The 20,666-nt window shown below is 37.6% G+C and overlaps 2 protein-coding genes across 2 annotated transcripts; both read right to left on the reverse strand.

Moving 5' to 3' along the window:
- Positions 1-1,192: 1,192 nt before the first annotated feature.
- On the reverse strand, positions 1,193-9,818 carry Past1 (putative achaete scute target 1). Its single transcript, XM_077434904.1, has 3 exons — positions 8,396-9,818; positions 4,133-4,303; positions 1,193-3,233 (listed from the first exon to the last, which is right to left on the reverse strand). Exons 1-3 carry the CDS (start codon positions 9,618-9,620, stop codon positions 3,013-3,015), a joined length of 1,617 nt encoding a protein of 538 aa, XP_077291030.1. The 5' UTR covers positions 9,621-9,818; the 3' UTR covers positions 1,193-3,012.
- Positions 9,819-16,797: 6,979 nt separating this feature from the next.
- LOC143914314 (uncharacterized) lies at positions 16,798-20,488 on the reverse strand. The gene is made up of 6 exons (XM_077434495.1): positions 20,359-20,488; positions 17,976-18,119; positions 17,736-17,900; positions 17,479-17,598; positions 17,210-17,404; positions 16,798-17,134 (listed from the first exon to the last, which is right to left on the reverse strand). The coding sequence occupies exons 1-6, from the start codon at positions 20,402-20,404 to the stop codon at positions 16,980-16,982; spliced, it is 825 nt and encodes a 274-aa protein (XP_077290621.1). The 5' UTR covers positions 20,405-20,488; the 3' UTR covers positions 16,798-16,979.
- Positions 20,489-20,666: the final 178 nt, after the last annotated feature.

Below are 20,666 nucleotides of genomic sequence, written 5' to 3' on the forward strand. Positions count from 1 at the left end.
CTCTAGAATCTCAACATTCTTCCTGACAATATGGTCGAAGTAGGAAAGACGCCTTTTCCTGCATGTTGTGGAGTCTCTCTAAAACTGGCAGCTTTTTGAGGGTGGTGATGTTAGTACGTCTTGCAGTTTTGCATTTCGAGGACATATAACATGTCTTTTTCCCTATTTTTAAGTATCCATGTATCGACTCCATACAATGCGATGTGGATCACGAGAGATCGCACCAGACAAATTTTCGTGCTCATTATAGAGCGGTTTTTCCATATCTTTATCAGACTGATCAATTCTGTTTTCGCCATTCCTATTCTTCTGCAGATTTCTGATTAAATTACTCCTCTTGAGATCAAGACACCTAGATAGATAAAATCTTCAACTTCTTCATAGTCTTTTAAAGCATTGCACTTAATGGGAGATTCGAATCTGTCAACAAATAGGATTTTTGTTTATCTCTAGAGTCTAGACCCAGATGTTTACTCTTTCCCTATTTCTATTCTACGAAGTAGTTCAGCCATTTCATCCACATTGATGGCCATTAATGCCGTATCATATGCGAATCTTATATTAAAAATCTTTCTGCCCTCTATTGCTTTCTACTCTCCTCATTAAATATTCCCCATGTAATATTAATAAAATCAGAAAGAGAATGCATATCTGTTATAATGTGAAGTTTAATTGAGGACATCCACTTAACGCATTAAAACCATGATAAAATGCAACCTGCATACTGATAGACATGTCAAGTTCACTCAATCATGCCCTCTGTAATTGACAGCATTGAAATGATTAGGAAAATAGATCGCTGTATACAGAAAACAAACATTTTGTAATGTAATACAATTCGATCGCGTCGTATTACATACATGATGAAACAAGGCATGCGGATAATTTACAAAAGCATAAATTAAAGATGCGACCTTTCCACTTACAAGTATTATGATGTTGTCGCGGAGACATAAATTGAGCTGCACACACACACGTAACACATCCAGGATATGATAGATGACCCGCACATCATTCTTCATAATCTTCCAAAACTGGAACATCCTGAGGCGGGCGCATCCGACGCTTTAAGTGACCGTGTTCCTCTCATTAGCAATAGGAGACACTGAATGGGATATAAGAATTAACCAATAATCACTAATGATACTCACCGTCAAAGTGATCAAGGGGATAAATTACAACAAAAGAAAAAATAATGCGGCAAATTTATATAATTTAATCGTTTCAAATATATATGTATATACATACATACATATGTATATTGTAGTAATACCTATTTTTACAATGTTAAAAATAATTTTGCTCATAGAGTAATACATATAAGTGCATACAATTGCATTTTTTTTTAATACATTGAAATAAAATACATATATTTTTTGGATATGCCAAGTGTTGGTTAGCACTTGATGGACCATATGCTCGGATATATAATATACTATATTTGTGAACATACTGTATATATTTATATGCAAAATGTCAAGTGGCCCTGATCTATTGTTAGATTCATCTACATTCTCTCACATAGGAAGTTACCAATTTGCAATCGTTTTGAAGCTGAGACCGACAGTGAAAATAAAAACAGGTATGGAAAATCATAAGATCACCGATTAAGTACCAGCAAATCGCCGAATAGTGATATCACAAAGAAATTATTCGCAAAGCAAAGAAAAGTTCTCTTCATACACGAAGACAAACCCCATTTGAACTGAACTTATTTACCCTATACATTACGATTGAGCTAAAACGTCAACGCTAATCGAATCGTTCATCGGTGGAGCCTTGAGATCACAAAGCGTTCAACTTCTATTCACAGATACGAAAACCACCGCATTAAGAAATTATCTGCACTTCGAACCGATAACTTGCCATTAAATGTCAATACAAATATATCATATTATTACGTACAATATTTTTAATATTCATCTTTTCATATAAACATAGAAAATTAAGCTACGTGTTTATTTCAATTCTCACAGTATGTATAACATTTTTACAAAAGGAAACAAAAGTCTCGTAAATATAAATTTAGGCACAATATTAAAATTATCATATAAAATTTTATCACCTAATTTATTTTACAATCTGCCTCTAATGATTTTATTTATCACAATTGAATTTTAGGATGCTACACATATTTCTTAAAAAAAAAAACAAAAACCAATAAGAAAACAGAATCGTTTTAAATTAAATACAATATCAAAATATACGAATATGTTAAAGATTTAAATTGAAGGTATTCAAATAGTGATTCATATGAAAAATTGAGTCAAAAAGTTATTTTATACCATTTTGCTACACGTAATAATATATGTAATAATATACATATACTAGGATTCAGTCTAAATTTCGCATTCAATCTGATCGCTTAACATTCAAAAATAAAAATTTTGCTGATATTATAGTCGAAAATAAAAGAAAATTATAGATTTGAAAACAAAAACAATGCAAAACAAGATATAAATATGAAATAAATGCACGAAAGAATGGATAGTAACAATATTATCATATGTGAGTGTAAACCAAACAATTCAAAGCCTAATTTAATACAATAAAAAGAGCCGGTCAATTAATCTAATAAAGTTTATATCTTAGGTACATCAAAGTCGTTCGGCAAAACAAATCTTTTGGATTTTTTTCGAGCGTTTTCAATTTCATTCCAACTTAAACGCTAAATTATAAATTACAAGTTATAGAGGTCAACGGGTGCTTATTCTCTTCACATTTATACTACACATTACAATGAGAAATATTCTAAATTTGTTCAGCCGATCAACTTCGACAATCATAACAACAAAATTTTAAACTCTATTATACATCTTTCGATTATATAACAAGGTATATATATAATATTGCAATAAAAAAACAACTGTATTGCAGACAAAGTGCAATAAGAAAATAAAAATTATATAAAGCTGATTAAATTTGAACCAAAGATTTCGGCCAATTTTATTATAATGATGAAGCACGATGACCCTGGTGAAAAATAAAATTTTAATTTACATATACACTTTTCTATGTCATTTCTTTCACTGTGGGTCTTTTCGACGGAGGCATCAAGTGGACGGGCAGCTCTGTCGGGATATCGTGACCGTCCAATTTGACGTTTATTAAATGCATTGCGAGTGCAAACTCATCGGCGTCCAGCTGACCATCGTTGTCGATATCGGACAGCTTCCATATTTTACTAAGCACTGAGTTGGGTAACTTCGACTTGACCATTTCGGCTTTAGCGGCTGTAGACACACAATAAAAACATAGATAAATTAAAAATAAATATAACACATCATGGATTAGTCTATCAAATACATACATATATAATCCTCAAGAGTTTTGCAGGCCTGCACTTATTATCCATATGTACATATGTGCGTATTAGCATTGGGTGTGTTAATATTATTTAACAAGTGGGTGTGATAGTAACCATAAGTCACAAACGCTTTGATATGATAGCGGATTTTGTCGAAATATATTATTTATAGTGGAAAAACACACATAAACGACTTAAATGTCAATTGATTGATATTAACAGTATCAGCGAACTACATATTTTTGACTTTTTAAATTCAATAGTAATGAATAATGATTAAAAAAAACCCGGTAAATTAGTAATCATCATCCTATTTGAATGACTTTCGAGATAAAAAAAATAGTTATAATTGTGTATCAGCGCTAAAATGTGTAACTGATTAATAAATACAAGAGGCGTTCACTAATTTGAAAACTTTTAGTGTGCAATATTTTAATTACAAAGATAGTGGGAAAATCAGAAGTCGAATAAATGTTATTATTCAATTGAATAATTGATAATGTTGATTAAAAAAGTTCACAATAGGTTATTTATAAATTTTATACGCGAAATCTGCATAAAGTGCAATAATGAGACGAACAATAAGTATTTATTTATCGGAACTCTATATTTTTTACGTTCTTTTATACATTCAAGTTCAAGTTTTGTGACTGTGAATACTAAATTGTCGCTTTTTTTGTTTGTAACGTTCGCAAAGAAGTCAATAACCAATAACTGGGTTACACATACGCGGCGAATGAAAGTAAAATATGCAAAACTTTTTATGAGATGGTATATTAAGCGAATGTGTAACATTTAATGTGAAATTGAAGTAAAAGTCCTCACCTCTTCCAGTGATTTTGTTGTCGACCGGATCTAACGTCGCAAATAGCTCATCGTATCGCGGCTTTTCTTTGGTAATTATCCAATCAGGATCTCCATGTCCAGCGTCGACTCCTTCCCCTCGTTTGTAACCGAACGGTGATATCGTATCCTGGACTCCATCAAATGCTCCTCCTGTTAATTAGAAATAGTTCAAAAATTTTAACCATTTTATTATACATGTTTTTATATTCATGAATGGTATATGAAGTTATACTTCACATTACATTTACTTGAAAACGCTATCCGAGAATTATAATCAATTTTGATATTTGCACTACACTTAAAGTACCGATTGTGAAGTGTAAAAAAAAAAGGTATAACACTGTTCAATATAGCGATAATTTTCAGAAATATTGTAATTGTAAATAACGTAAAAACCCTTTAAACGTGTTTCAAGTGAAGAACATGCATGTTTAAGGGGTCGAAAAAAATAGTGGAAGAAAAATCGAACAAGAGTAAACTGCCAATTCCGGTTGACGGATGCTTACCAAATTTTATACATAACTTGTAATAAAGCTTAAACTTCTAGATATGAAATTTCAGTTCAATCAATCAAAAGGTTTCTGAGAAAGACATCTCGATTCTTTAAAGTAAAAGTACTAATTCTGGTTCAGGTAAAAATATTAGGTTATAAAGATTATAATTTCTATTACATATAAAATAATTTCAGTCCGGTTTAGTTAGCAGTTTAGGAGATAATTGAATTCAGAAACGTAAAAAAAGAGAACATCTTAAAAGAGAACAATTTAAAAATTTACGTTATGTTGGTAAGAATTTCAGTAACCGATACTAAGTTTCAGTTCGATAGTACCGAGTGTTCAAAAATCCGCAAAATACACTGAAACACATTTTTCCTAGATCATAAAAACGTGATCAGTGATCGATTCTGAATTTGAATCAGTCAAAATCTCGAGTTTGAATTTTCACATGATCATAAAACTTCATCTATTGTTACTACGTACATAGATAAAGTAACAAATCAAACTCTGCATATACAGTATGTAGAATACTCCATTAAACACATGCAAAACTTCCGATATGAAAACAACGGCAAATTTTCAATTAGCACATAAATTTTATTGACGACCCCTTTTCAATGAAATTCGCTGTTTTATTAACACCTTGTAATTCTTCGGCTTCATTGAATTTATAACCGAGTTACTACTATCTAAAAGCACCTACAAGATAAGATATACGTACTTACATATACAATTATTTTTTATATTATATCATCAAATCGATCAAATTCTAGATCACTTCAAAAATGTTGTACGGCGTCGAATATCACAAGTTACAAATTTCAAAATAGTACAAACAAACCATTGTCAACAATTTGACGAAGGCGACGATGATAATGTGTTATTATATTATAGAATGTTATAATTTGGACTTTAATACGAACAGCTCAGATGCAAGGAATGTGTGACTATTATGGAAATTGTCAACCGTGAAAGTCGGAGCTTGTTGAGTGAGACGACACAAGTCCTAATCATCAGTCAATACTAATTATATCATATACACATAAATTCACCGACGGTTAAACATACTGTATTTATGTAGTTTCGACAATGGCGTGCATGTACATAATTGTACAATGTCATTACAAAATAAATGATGGAGAATCTCTCTTTTTTTGTACATTTGTACGTACGTTGTTACGTAAAGGTGTTTGATAATATTCGTGACATCTTTATAGTTATAGTTATGATACGTTTCAGAGACATTCAAGTCGATTTAAACGTACTAAGGCAAAATTATTTAGTTACTTTTTCAGTTCAATTAGCAGATACAAGTGTATGTATTACACACGATGACTAACTGCAATACAATGACGATTGTTGGAGATTTCATTTGTGGACCGACGAACTTAAACCTGTATACGGAAATTCCGTATAATATATGAATCAGCTTCATTACTGTCTATAGTGCATTATTCAGTGCTACTATAGCAGGGCAGCCTAGCCTTTTTGTAGTTGCGATCTACTTTTTCCTATATATAATAAATTCTAATATGCAGGGGAGAAGTCGTCTACAAATATAGAACACTTCAGTATAAAAAAATAAAAATCAATGTGTCAGTGATTATGTATGGGTGCGAAACTTGGACATTGAACGACATTAGGTCCAGTGCACTCAATGAAGTGTGGAACGCTGTATGTTTGGCATAACGAGGAGAGATAAAACACGGAATGTGTGTGTTAGAAGTATGACAAAGATGGTTGATGTAATGGTGAGAGTAAAGGGATTCAAATGGAAATGGGCGAGCCACGTAGCTAGAAGAACAGACGATAGATGGATGAAAGAAGTGCTCAAATGGTACCCGAGAGAATTTAAAGGGATGCAAAGAAGGCTACAGGGAGATGGGTGGATGAAATCAGAAAAATGTGTGGGATGAGATGGTTAAGTAAGGCCCAAAATAGAGACGAATAGAAGCATGTTGGAGACGCCTTCATCCAGCAGTGGATGGCGTATGGCTGTCTACATTAAATGAAATATGCAACATAGTAAATACTACATTAAATTAAATATGCCCAGATTTATCAATATTTTCATAGTGGGGTTTGTACTATGATAGAGGTGACTGTGAACATCGGTCAAGATGTTAATATACATAAATCACTAGAAAAATTTTGTATGTCTGATTTGATGTCACGACGAAACGTCTACGGCCAAATTGTCTAACGACACAACGTCCACGACAAAATGATAATGCAACATAATGCTCAAGAACAGACGTACATTGAAAATACTCTAATATATGTAATTCTGTTGATTGTGAAAAGAATTTACAATTGGTACTGTAACGATTGGCGAAGTGAAACCGAGTAAAACCTTTGACAAAAATGATTATAACGAGCAATACTTTAAATTTAGTAATTCCGGTGTAAGCCACTCTTTATAAACACAGATTACACGACCCATGTTCAATGCTTTTTTTTTCAATGCTACCTGAAAAGGGTTAGCGAGTAGTATTCTTGTTTACTTTGTACATGCTCAAAATACAACGCCTATCGACGTTTTTCAGACCCATGGATTTGTTGGCAAAACGCCGATTGGCGTTGGTCAGCATTTAAAGGGTTAATATGTCAAAGGACGTGTATAAATCGTCGTCATCATACGCTTAATTGAATTATTTTACGTTTTTTTCGTTAAAAAATTGTTTTTGAACATATGAATGTTTTGTGTACGTACATTACGTCACTTAATCATTTTGCCTGGGAGCATTATGTCGCGTTAACAGCTTGTAGTGGACGTTTCGTCGTGGAACCGTCTGATTTTATAATGTTCATATCAGAAAATGCGGATTCAGCCAAATACGTATGAAGAGCCAAAATAAGACATCAATTATTGTGCCGCATTTATTAGGATTGTGTATTTATGCTACATACGTACATCTATTCTAATACATCAACACAACGAATTTTTCAATTGTGTTTCAGATATTTTCAGGTAGATCGACTGGTTGGGCAGCCCTGCACTAAAGCATGTGCTCTATTTTCTATACTGATGGTTATAATAATTTTTAATTTTGACAAATTTGCTTCTACTTTGTGTATGAAACGACTCACGGCGTTGATGTAGTTATAATACGGCTCATGTGGGTTGGATCTTTTTTGTAGAGACACGTCCATGAGATTCAACTATTTAGTTCATCGTTTCCTTTTTGACTATTGTGTAATAATAAAATCGAATACAATTCAAATGAAGGTCTTCTCGTTCAATTATAAGATACAATTTGTAAAGGTTCAATAGATAGATAGCCATAAAAAAAAAACCGAGGAGAGAATATGTCTCTGTGTTTTTTTATTATAACTCTGTCACATGATTAATTGTGACAAATTGATCACGAAAATGTAGTCGATTCGAATTTTTTCTCTATTAATAAAATTTATACTTCATCATGTGAAACTTTACTTACCTCAGTGCGAATGCACAAAAATACTCGTTTACATAGATTTTAGAGAAATGTGAATATCTGGTCTTCCAAGAATGCAATTTAGCAAAAAAATTATTATATATTTCGCCGTAAAATTTTATTGTACTTTGAGTGCTCGTGTATTTAAAGTTTTTCCAAGAAATACTATCACATGAAGTAGAGCATTAATACAGAGATAGTAAAAGTTACATTAATTTCGTAGTATTTTTTTTTAAATAATTTAATTGGAGCACTCCTGTGCTAGCATATTACTCGTTGAAATAAATATGAATCATAAATTTAAATACCTTTAATGTTCGAGTCGGGCGATAAGTACACCTCTTCCTGAGGAATCATATTCATGAGATGGGCTATATCCTCCGACAGCATCTTGTCGACCACCTCGAGCAGCCGCGGCTTCAACGGATTGAACTTGGAAAAGTCTTGATTCAACAGAACCTCCTGCATCTTCTTGATCTCGGGAAAATCGCCGGGAGAAATCTGATGGTCCCTTTGGATACGGTCGTAGATCTCGCCGAGCTTCTTGATCAGCTCCTTCTTCTTGGTTTCCTTGCCGAAGATCGACGGCATGTCTTTGCGCAGCTCGTTGATAATGTAAGCGTGGACTTTGGCGAGCCTCGCCCGCTTGATCAGATCGTTCAGCTTGCGGAGGGCGGCGTTGCGGGGCAAACTCTGCATGTCCTTGAACAGGTCGTGCTCTTCGTCCTCGAAGAGGCGGCGGTTGACGTCGTAGCGCAGCGGCTCGTCCCAGAAGGAGCCGATGTAGACTCGGGCCACCTCGGGGGTCTGCAGCACTTTGCCCAGAGACCACATGAGCGCGCCGTACACGCGCATCAACTGCTGGTGGTCGACCATGTCGGCCTTGTTGAGCACGATGCGGATCTTGTCGTCGTGGCCGCGCAGGGCTTCGATGGAGCGCCGGAACTCGTCCGAGATGTCCAGCTTGTGGGCGTCGAACAGCAGGATGATGCGGTCGACGCGCTCCGCGAACCACTCGAGCACTCCGGTGAAGTCGTAGCCGCGGTCCACGCGCTGCTTCTCGCCGGAGAGGATGCCGGGCGTGTCGACGATGGAGATGCCGTGCAGCACTGGCGAGTTGAGTGTGGAGCACTGGAAGCGGTTGAGGAAGGCGTTGCCGAACTTGCTGAGGGGCCGGAACTGCTTGTTGGGGTCGACGACGAGCGCGTTGCCGGGGATGATGCCCTCCTTGTCGTCGTACATGACGGCGATGAAGCGGTCGGTGGTGGGTTCGGGGCCGATGCGGATGCCGGGGAAGTCGCGCTCCAGCAGGTACTTGATGAAGGAGGTCTTGCCCGTGGAGTACTGGCCGACCAGCAGGATCATGGGCTTGGCGTCGAAGTCGGGGTCCTCCAGCTGCGGCGAGTGGTAGTCGTGGAACTGGTAGTGTGTCTCCAGAGGCAGCAACTTGTGCTTGTAGATGCGCTTCAGCCCTTCGATCACGTTGCCGATGCTCTCGGGCGGTGGCGGCGCCTTGTTCAGCCAGCTGAACATCTCGCTCGATTGGAAATTTGCACTTTACAATTTAGGGGTAGACTAGACCCTGACTAACCTGCGACCGGACGTCCGGGACGAATGCGACCTTCGCGCTCACCCGCTCGCTTCTCACTGACACCTGCACCTGACAGTCGTAGCTGACGTCGCCTCGTCACCCGTCACCCCTCACTCCTCACCCGACATAGCACACTCTGCAACTCTTCACATGTCACCAAATATTATTTTAAAAGATTCTAATTGGAAACCGATAAGCGTATTTTACCTTTTCCATTATCCGGAGGCATTTTTTATACTTATTGCATAATTTATTTATTTATTTACATATTAGCCACAGTGACATTACAGAATAATCTAACGCGTCACTGTGACCAGACATACATATAGGGCAGTGGTTCTTAACAGAGCCGGTCTTACACCCTATGGCGCCCTCGGGTAATTTTTTCTAAGCGCCCCTAGAAAATTGTGACAAATTATTTTGTGACATTGTAGACCGGAGACAAGTTTCAATTTCAAAAAATCAATTTAAGTTTCGACTTTGGCATTCTAATCTAAAAATTTTTAGGGTCTTTGGCGCCCTAATTTTAAATTTTAAAGCGCCTTCGGTGCATGGAGTGGCGCCCAACTTACTCGACGCCCTTGGGCGCCGCCCGACCCAGCCCCCCCCTAAAACCGGCACTGGTTCTTAACCTGGGTTCGATCGAACCCCAGGGATACGGTGAGTCAATCTCCGGTCTCCGTGACGGGCCGGAATGTGAAATGCCGGAAAACGCAAATATCGGAAGGCAAAGATCGAAAATCGAAAGATAAAAAAAGGGTGCATGGTAAACGGTACATACGAGCAGGATACAACAGGAAAAAGAGGAACAGACTTTTCCTCCCGTATTCTGCGCGCGCACATTAAGGTCTGTTCATACTTAACAGCACTGCACGGCTTCAACACTGCACGACTCCGTTTCAAATATGTCATTTTATTACATTTCTATTCATATCTACCTACACGTCGCGATCACGTCACGCTTACAGCACTTTGGCCGAGTGCAAGGCAAAATCGGCTTACTTATACATTAATATAAAAACCGAAACGCCTCCGTGCTTTTTTATTGCCTTCTTGAGCTTCTTCTTCCAACAACAACGCGATTATACATAATTTTTCGTTCGATAAACGCCGAAACATTTTTGCTGACTTGTATTCTGACGCGTAGCTACGAATGCACGTGTATGCATTCATATTGTAAATACTCGACAATACGACGTAAGCAATATTGCCCGTATCGTCATGGCCTGTAATGTATAAGTAAGCCGATTTTGCCTTGCACTCGGCCAAAGTGCTGTAAGCGTGACGTGACCGCGACGTGTAGGTAGATATGAATAGAAATGTAATAAAATGACATATTTGAAACGGAGTCGTGCAGTGCTGAAGCCGTGCAGTGCTGTTAAATATGAACAGACCTTTAGAGTATTCTGTAATGTCACTGTGGCTAATATGTAAATAAATAAATAAATTATGCAATAAGTATAAACAATGTTATAGATAAAAGATTTTTGAAATCATTCAAAGAGTGGTGACATAGAGAGTAGAATGGTTTTTATCAATTTGATGGAGGAATCGCTTTAACAATGAAATCAGATAAATTGGAAAACTCTGATAAGAAACGATCCAATTGGAATCACAAATATCCAAGTCTGACCAGAAACATTAAAGATTATACTCGGAATAAATTATTTTCAATCAAGGTCAGCTCACGGGATCAAACCCGGCGACCTCTCGATACTTAGTTTCAACGCAACCGCTGAGGAATTTTCAGGTACCAGATGTTCCATGATCGAGATTTCAGTAACGTGTGCGAGATCGCTTACTGAATCATACGTTACTGAAATCTCATTCATGGAACATCTAGTACCCGAAAATTCCATCTGTTCCGACCAAGTCTTCATGGTCAGCTTTCGTGGCGTTACGACCAAAGGAGCCGTTTTGGAGGGAGATCGGCGCCGAGCGCGCGTACCCGCCCCCTATTCGTTTTCCGCTTCGGTCGAGTGAACATCTCTGTTCGCTACCGAGTTTGTTCCCACCACCGAGTCCCGATCAGCTCAGCCTGGATCGGCAGACGATACTGGAAGTACAGCTTCAGTATACGTCCGGTGAGAAGTGAGGAAATCCTGGTCTTTCTTCGTCGAAGTCAGATCACGTAGTCACGTGAGGAGTGAGGTTATCATAACCTCTCGAACACGTGCGCGCTAATTTCACGACGGACTCCCCCCCCCCCCCCCTGCTTGATCTCTGTATATACATATATATATAAAATACAGTCACCATACAAACAGAATTATAACCTGTTTTCATTACTATTCAATTTCCCCCCTTTGTTCCACATCACGCATCCCACGCACATTACGAAGGAGAAAGGGACATAGCAGAGCAGCCGACATCAGCAGAGACCAGACCACCGACGACGAAGGAAGGCACCTTGAGGAAACCAGCCCCGCCCAAGCTTACCACTAGCTATCTCATAAAACCGACTTCCGGGGTGCTCTCGAGTTGAACATCCCTGGAGTCTGTACATTTGGTCCTTCGATTCCGTATGTCTTCAGAGCTGGTCTTCCAACGTCGTCGAATCCAGGTTGGTCGTAATTAGCATTTTTCTGTTGTTGTTGCTATTTTTTTGGTCGTCAACGTCCATTTTGTTTTTTCCCGCGTCCATTTTTTCCTTTGTTTGATTTCGTCGCATTTCAATAATGGCGTCTTTGAGTACGCTTAAAAATACGCGGAAAAGAATTCGCGCTCGGTTAACGAGAAACGCGAATCAATTGGGGGACGATCTGAGCATCTTCGAGCTCAGAATCAGGCTCGAAACAATCAGACCATTACTGTCTGAATTCGAAGCGATCCAAGCTCAGATAAACGAGCTGGACCAAGAAGAGGCGCAGGCCTCCGAATCCGTCGTGGACCTATTTGATAGGGAGCATATGGCCGCCTTCGTGCGATGCACCGAAGCAATCAATTTGCGTGAGCCGCAATTGAGCGCTTCACCGTTAGATGGCGCTAACCTCACAATGTCACCTGTACCGCAATCAAATTCGGCAATAAAATTGCCCCGTTTGGAGTTGCCCACCTTCGAAGGCAACGTCCAAAATTGGCCGCTTTTTTCACAACGCTTCTTGGCCGCTATGGCCGGCGAGAGTTCGCAAATCGCCCGGTTCCAATACTTACTAGGAAGCCTAAAAGGAGAGCCCCAACGTTTAGTTGACGGCCTGGAATTAGCTTCAAATGCATTTACGAGCGCGTGGTCCATTTTGGATCAACGCTATAACAACAAAAAAATTGTTGTTCAGTATCACCTTCAGGCATTGCTTGAAGCCGAGCCAGTCGTGAGCAACAATCACGTCAGTCTGCGTCGTCTCATAGATGATGCCAACATGCATGTACGTGCGCTCGTTAACTTGGGCGTCCGGGTCGAGACCTGGAACGAGATTCTGGTGATGTTTATCACCAGAAAACTCGACCGGAGTACACTTCTGCAATGGGAGCTTCAGACTCCCAAGTATGAAGACTGCACGTTTAGCAAAATAATGCATTTTCTAACGTGCCAGTGCCAATCGATGGCAAATGCCGACTTCGTCTTAAAAGGCGAGTCGAATCCTCGACCAAGAACCATTACGAATCCGAAGGCAGCAGTTCTGCATGTGAGGAGGGAACGCCCCTCCTGCATCAGTTGCAGCGGAAGTCATTCTCTGCTAGCCTGTCCATCATTCCGCCAAATGAGCGGTGATGAGCGTAGGTCGAACGCCATAAAACGTCGACTATGTCTCAACTGCTTGAGGCCAGGGCACATAGTTCACGCGTGCCAAACAAAGCAGAGATGCTTCAAATGCGGTCATGCCCATCACACCATGTTACATGACTCAACTCCATACCAAACTTCGCCTTCAAATAAGGCCAAACATTATCGGAGCCCCAAGAAATCAGAGAACGCCAAACCCGTAAAATCATCGTTGGTTTTACACTCGGTGAGACGCGTATCGCCTTCTCACGCCCGAACTGTCCTGTTATCCACTGTGGAAGTACAAGTTCGCGGCGGAGATGGACGTTCGCACAAGGTTCGAGCATTGTTAGATAACGGCTCCGAACTCAACCTCATCTCTGAAGACTTAAGAAGGCGACTCGCCTTAAAGTCGAAAAGGATGGACGTCAACCTGGTAGGAATAGGTTCAAATAGGACGTCCATTACTAGTGGCGCGGTAATTCGAATTCTACCGCGCATCCCCAATCAGGGCTCCAGTGTTGATCTCGATTGCGCAATCATGCCCGAGATCGCGAATCAACTTCCATCGCGCAACGTGTCCGAGATTCGGAGCCATTTGCCGCTTCATCTCCCCCTTGCCGATCCGTCATTCGATATTCCCGGTACAGTGGATATGGTGATAGGCAGCGACGCCTATCATGCGATGTTACGCAATGGCAAACGTACCATTTTAGTTCCCTCCAAGTCACGCGGGGACAGAGGAGGACGCATCGCGATGATGAATACAGCTTTCGGCTGGATATTGGGCGGCTCTCTAGAAGCGCCCACAGTTTCAAGCGATTCTCGGAATTGCCATCACACAACGGGTCGTGATCCGTTATCTTGTTTTGGCGCGAGACGTCCAGTCAAGACAGTTACGCGTCCCCTGGACGAATCGCGTATTTCCGCGGTACGAAGATTCCGCTTGCCGAAGCGCAATGTACCCGCGCCCTTTAACCCTCACATCTTTCGACCTTCCCAACCCAGCTCCCATAACTCCTGGCCAGTTCCTAGTTGGCGCACCACTAGTTGCGCAACAGCAGGAGGATCTGGTCGATCAGCCCGGAGCGAGGGTGCTACCACACCAGCACATGCAGCAGCGGCCCCTGGCAGACAGGGGCACAGAAGTAGGTCCTACTACTCCTCCATCAGCAACACCAAGCGAGCAGTCCGGCGAGTAGCTCGACTGCCAGTCGAGCAGCACTCAGTGAATTTGTGCAACGGTGTCCCACATTAAAGTTGGCGCGTTGTTTGTATCTGTGTTGTGGATTCAGTTTATGTGTTTTAACTTAAGTTTTTGAGTTGCTTTTCTTTTATGCTTCTCTTGTTGGTTTGATTGGTGCTTTGTAATAGAGCTATCAGGATAGATTGGGACATATAACGATTGAACAATATTGTTACCTAGCATTGGTGTTGGTTATTTGTTGGTGTTTTGGTTGTTTGTTTGTCTATTTTTTGTTTGTTTCTTGCCGGCTTAGTCAGCTGCTTATGTAGGATGGGAAACTGACGGTGGACTAATGTTATTTTGTTTGCTGACTGGGTTATTTTGTTGTGTTGTTTTTTATTTTGTTGTTATTTTTTTGCTTACTTGCTTGGTTTTTGTGTATTTCATTAGTCGCTTGTGCACCATTAATTCTTGTTTGTTTTGGAATTCGATCCTCTGACTTCCAACGGGGGGAGTATGTTCCGACCAAGTCTTCATGGTCAGCTTTCGTGGCGTTACGACCAAAGGAGCCGTTTTGGAGGGAGATCGGCGCCGAGCGCGCGTACCCGCCCCCTATTCGTTTTCCGCTTCGGTCGAGTGAACATCTCTGTTCGCTACCGAGTTTGTTCCCACCACCGAGTCCCGATCAGCTCAGCCTGGATCGGCAGACGATACTGGAAGTACAGCTTCAGTATACGTCCGGTGAGAAGTGAGGAAATCCTGGTCTTTCTTCGTCGAAGTCAGATCACGTAGTCACGTGAGGAGTGAGGTTATCATAACCTCTCGAACACGTGCGCGCTAATTTCACGACGGACTCCCCCCCCCCCCCCCCCCTGCTTGATCTCTGTATATACATATATATATAAAATACAGTCACCATACAAACAGAATTATAACCTGTTTTCATTACTATTCAATTTCCCCCCTTTGTTCCACATCACGCATCCCACGCACATTACGAAGGAGAAAGGGACATAGCAGAGCAGCCGACATCAGCAGAGACCAGACCACCGACGACGAAGGAAGGCACCTTGAGGAAACCAGCCCCGCCCAAGCTTACCACTAGCTATCTCATAAAACCGACTTCCGGGGTGCTCTCGAGTTGAACATCCCTGGAGTCTGTACACCATCCATCGAGAGTCATATATGTAGTTAACCAGCAGCATGGACTAATGATTAACATATTATGCTCTCGAACAATGGAGTCACGGTTCGATTCTCACTAATAGCTGTTGGCCAGACGTTGGTTTGAGACTCCAAGAGTCTGTTTCCTATCAGAGTTTGCCAATTTTTTGATTTTCATTAAAACGGTTGCTGTAAAATTTTCATCTACTTTCCAATCTCTCTTGCAAATCTCAAACTATTCTGCGTCTTGAAGTTCGCCAATATTTATAATAAAATGCTACAAAAATTTCTCAATATATGTCACTGTAGATCATGTTTATATGAATTCGCATTGTATAAATGCTTGTATTGATTGTATTGATCGTATTGTATCTGTCTAATCTAATTGTATTGATTAATAGCTAATTGTATTGATTGTATTAACGTATTGTATCTGTCTACACTTGTCTTAGTTATTATTACTAAGCTATTATTCATTGCGCATTTGGATTCTCAAGTTGAAATATAAAAACCCTGTGACATTATTAAGTATTTTTTGTGTCCTCGGTGGTTCTCTTGTAGACTTAACAATTATTAACTAAACAGTACATATATTAGCAGTACAACTAGCGTCGTATGGTCAACGATTGTAGAATTTCCTCTCTACAAACCCTGTCAGTATAAAAAATTTATAGATTCACCGCGGTGCTATATCAGTGTATGTATGTTATAATTCTATTCATTTATTGCATAATTGTCACCACTGACTTATACATTTTGCTTTACGAACATCATTGGAATTAACGATAGCTTCATTTTTTATCACCATTTGTTGAATTTCATAGATATTCTTGCATAAAAACTTAATAAATCAACTGTAAGTCACCACACCAACTAATTATTATTGTTACAAAATCTCATTTTTACTCTATTCAACTATATAAGTATTTCTGTTCAACAGTTACTCAAGATTAATATCGATTTTAATGACAAGACTTTATAAAAAGTATCTTCGATATACTTTTAGATTAATTTTCGATTAACGAAACGAAAGAAATATTATTTAAGTTGATTTGTTTTTATTTTTAATAGAAAGTCTAATTTATCATATACAATTTTATTAGCTTACAATTATTAAGAAGAATTTTAAAAATATATAAACATTAAACATCTAATTGTACAACTTCTAATTTTCAATTTAAAATATATAAAAAAAATAGTACAAAACGATCACATTTTAAGAGATTATATGTACATATGTATCATACATTAATAAGATGTTGAATCACTTATTACTGGTCTGGCTTGTGAGCTAGTTCTAGAATCTATACGTAATTTGAATAGAATCAGCATTGAAAGTACTATAATTGCTGTCACAGACAATATGTACAATATCCAAAATATAGCACTCGTGGCAGCGTTTTCTGAAAATACATCAACAAAATTATTAAAAATAGTAGCTATCGTGAATCATATTAAATAAAAATCTGGATACTGACTACTGTTACGGTATTCATAATTGTGAATTAATATTGTATCAAAATATTCAACAGGATCTGTTATTGGTTTTGCAATACAAGTCCAGTTTCCAAGATCAAGTGATGTTGGATTTAAGAACACTAGTGAACAGCGACCCCCTTGAAGGGTAATACCAAAATCAGAGTATGTTGATGACTCAGACATAGGGAAGATACCTACACATAAAAATGTTTATTTATGATATGTATTTTGAAACTATATATTTTTTTAAATATTGTTCGTTATATACCCCGTCCATCTGGTCTTACATATCTGCAATACTCTAATGGAGTGTTGTTGTTTGTTTCACATGTTATATTTGTTGATCTTTTTAGCAATACCATTTTTTCTTTAGCAACAAGAGGCGTATCTAAAAAATAAATAAGATAACAATTATTTTAAGTATATATTTACATACATATACATATGTACATATATGTACCTTTTAAAAATAGTGTTTAATTTAATTTTAATTAATATTATTATTAGTATTAATTCGTCACATACCATGTACACTAACATTGAAAACTGCTACATAGTCTACTGGATCCAAGTTTCCCATGTTGCATTTCCATAAACCATTATCTGTTATGCTGCTCGATCTGATCCGTATGCCACATTCACCTGCTGCAAATCCAGCTCCAGTATAGTTATAATTTAAATTTGTTACACCTGAAATTAACTTATTATTATAAAAGATATACACACATATATTAATAAATATATTTTTTTATCCAAAAATCATACGTGGAGAGAGAGAAAAAATTGTTCCATTAGGTGATAAAACCCAGCAATATGCTATATGTGAATTAAGAGAAGGGCATTTGATGTCATAGGTTTCTCCTTTTAATACTGGTATATCATTTATGATGACATTGTTTGTATGACCACCTGAAAATAAATTGCAATAAAGATTTAATAAATTTTGTTATGTATTAATCTAAGTAATTACATTTATAATGTAATAATAGATCAATAATATTTGCTTTGATAAATACAATATATATTAAAAATTCAAAAATAAATATGCATTGCAAATAAATTTTACTTTATCTACAAATATATACAGTGCCGGTTTTAGGGAGGGCTGGGTCGGGCGGTGCCCGAGGGCGCCAAATAAGTTAGGGCGCCGCTCGATGCGTCAAAGGCACCTTAAATTTTAAAATTAGAGCGCCAAAAGCCATACAAAATTTTAGATTAGAGCGCCAAAGGCGAAATTTTTTTCTAAGGGTGTTTAGAAAAAATTGTCCGAGAGCGCCATTGGGTGTAAGGCCGGCACTGTATATATATAAATATGTACATTTAACAATAGACGAAAATTTGTGATCATGTGAAAATTTAACCTTGTCATTCTTTCATTTTCAACATGATGATTTTCAATATAAAAAAAATAATTTAAAACATGCAACCAAAGACCAAATATAAAAGGAAAAGTAAATTTGTAAAAAAATCAATAGTGGAAAAACCAACCGTGTGGACCTTGGTGCAAAGCATGAAAATTGCCCCCTTTCCTTCTTTTTTTAAACGCAATAAATTGAGCACATTCGATATCTTTTATATTTAATTTTTATGAATATTATTTTATTTACATAAAATATGTTTACTAATCATTAACTGCTAGTTACTTGAAATCATGGGAGCTTTCTGAATATAAAAAAAATTTGCATCGGTTTAAAAACGAAAAAAGTCTTGTATTGTACCAGTTTAATTTAATAAATACCAATGGCGGCTCGTGAGAATTCATAGAGGAGATGGGGGGGGGGGGCTGCAGAGATTAATCGAGCTGTAGTACTGGTGATCAAATGTAGAAAGGCTTATAAAAATAGCATGCATATGTACTATACTGGGAGGTCTGCAGCCCGCAGCCCATATAGACGAGCCGCCACTGATAAATACTCTAAAAACGCCATTGGAAGATGGAATTTTCTCTATGTATCTTAATTGCGTAGCCTTATTTCCATGCGTATGAACCAGAGAGATGTAATAATAATAGAGGAGCCCTTACGAATAAATAATTGTTGTTAATTTTACGCGGTACGTCTCTATAAATACGCTACATCGCACGGAATACAATCGGATCAATTTACTTATAAATATGTATCCAATGTTGTTTATTGTGTGTTTTTGAATGTATTGTGCAATTTTTATCGATGCTTGCCCATCTTGCGAGTAATATAAACAAACAGAGAAGTTTTTATCGGACATACATATGTATATCGAACAGCAAGCGTCAAATACGACTGATGATAAAATTATTCAGATCTGTCCGTGGACAGAATGTCAGTTGACAACAATATAACACCTAAAGCCACTTCTATTAATATTACATTTCTCTGGTATGAACAGTGTTTCCAATATGTGTGGTACACATTCGAATTGCAATCAAATAGATAAGAGTAAAATAGAAATACATACGTATTTTTTTACGTCACTACTATACAGTATTATATTTATTTTATAAATTATTTTGTAATAACATAATGAAGCGTATCAAAATGATATGATGTAAAAATGATTTTTAAAAGATGGAAACGTAGTCTTTGTTGTTTTTATGTTTTCAATATTATTTTGAATTAAATAAAATGATTTTATTTTATCATTTAAAATCGATATTGAAAAAGTATTAATGATATATTGCTATTGATAAAAATGACAGAGATACTAATGACGACTTAAATATTTCAAATTCTAAAAATTACATCTAAATTTGTTGAACTGGATTAAATTTATAGAAACAAATGATTTTTTTACGATGTAAAAAATTGGACTCTATTAACAGCCATGATAAATATATTTGAAACATTTGATATTTGTGGGCTTTCAAAAAAATATACGTATTAAATATCCAATATAAGAGTTGTTACGGAGTAAACAGAAATAAACAGTTTCTGCAATACAAATAATAAAGGGGTATGAAAAACCCCATATTTCTAACGGGTCTACCTCACGCGCCGGAATGTGAAATGTACCGGAATGTACCGTTTACCATGCACCCTTTTTTTTTTGATCTTTCGACGATCTTTGCCTTCCAATATTTGCGTTTTCCGACATTTCACATTCCGGCCCGTCACGGAGACCGATTTCTAATACATTCCCCAAAGTCAAAATATAAAATTGAAACAAATCTTACCTCTATACAAGGTAATGTAAAACAGAAACACAATAAGAAATCTCATTTTCACAAAAATATTGTTGTGTAACAGGATGTGGTGCTTCAGAGATAGACAAAATCGAACTATTTTAAGTGTAGGTATGAGAATAACGATATCTACATAATTTATCATTCCTTTATCGCAAAATTCATTATTAGTGATAATAATTCTGACAAAATAAAACAATGATATCGCAAAGTATATGTATATCATTATATTATATATATGTAGTATATTGTTTGTATTAAATATTTTACTAAGATTAAAATGAGATTAGAAGGATTAG

This window comes from Arctopsyche grandis, chromosome 7 (genome assembly GCF_051622035.1).
Source record: "Arctopsyche grandis isolate Sample6627 chromosome 7, ASM5162203v2, whole genome shotgun sequence".
In the NCBI taxonomy this organism is placed as follows: Eukaryota; Metazoa; Arthropoda; class Insecta; order Trichoptera; family Hydropsychidae; genus Arctopsyche; species Arctopsyche grandis.

What these genes read in the sequence shown, in the direction of transcription:
- Past1 (XM_077434904.1), bottom strand. Translation starts at nt 9,620, where the DNA reads ATGTTCAGCTGGCTGAACAAGGCGCCGCCACCGCCCGAGAGCATCGGC. An exon ending in GCCCGACTCGAACATTAAAG is followed by an intron (nt 4,304 to 8,395) that starts GTATTTAAATTT and finishes TCTAATTAACAG; the next exon opens with GAGGAGCATTTGATGGAGTC. An exon ending in CAACAAAATCACTGGAAGAG is followed by an intron (nt 3,234 to 4,132) that starts GTGAGGACTTTT and finishes GTGTGTCTACAG; the next exon opens with CCGCTAAAGCCGAAATGGTC.
- LOC143914314 (XM_077434495.1), bottom strand. Translation starts at nt 20,404, where the DNA reads ATGAGATTTCTTATTGTGTTTCTGTTTTACATTACCTTGTATAGAG. An exon ending in TTACATTACCTTGTATAGAG is followed by an intron (nt 18,120 to 20,358) that starts GTAAGATTTGTT and finishes ATTTATTTTCAG; the next exon opens with GTGGTCATACAAACAATGTC. An exon ending in TTTCAATGTTAGTGTACATG is followed by an intron (nt 17,599 to 17,735) that starts GTATGTGACGAA and finishes TTTATTTTTTAG; the next exon opens with ATACGCCTCTTGTTGCTAAA.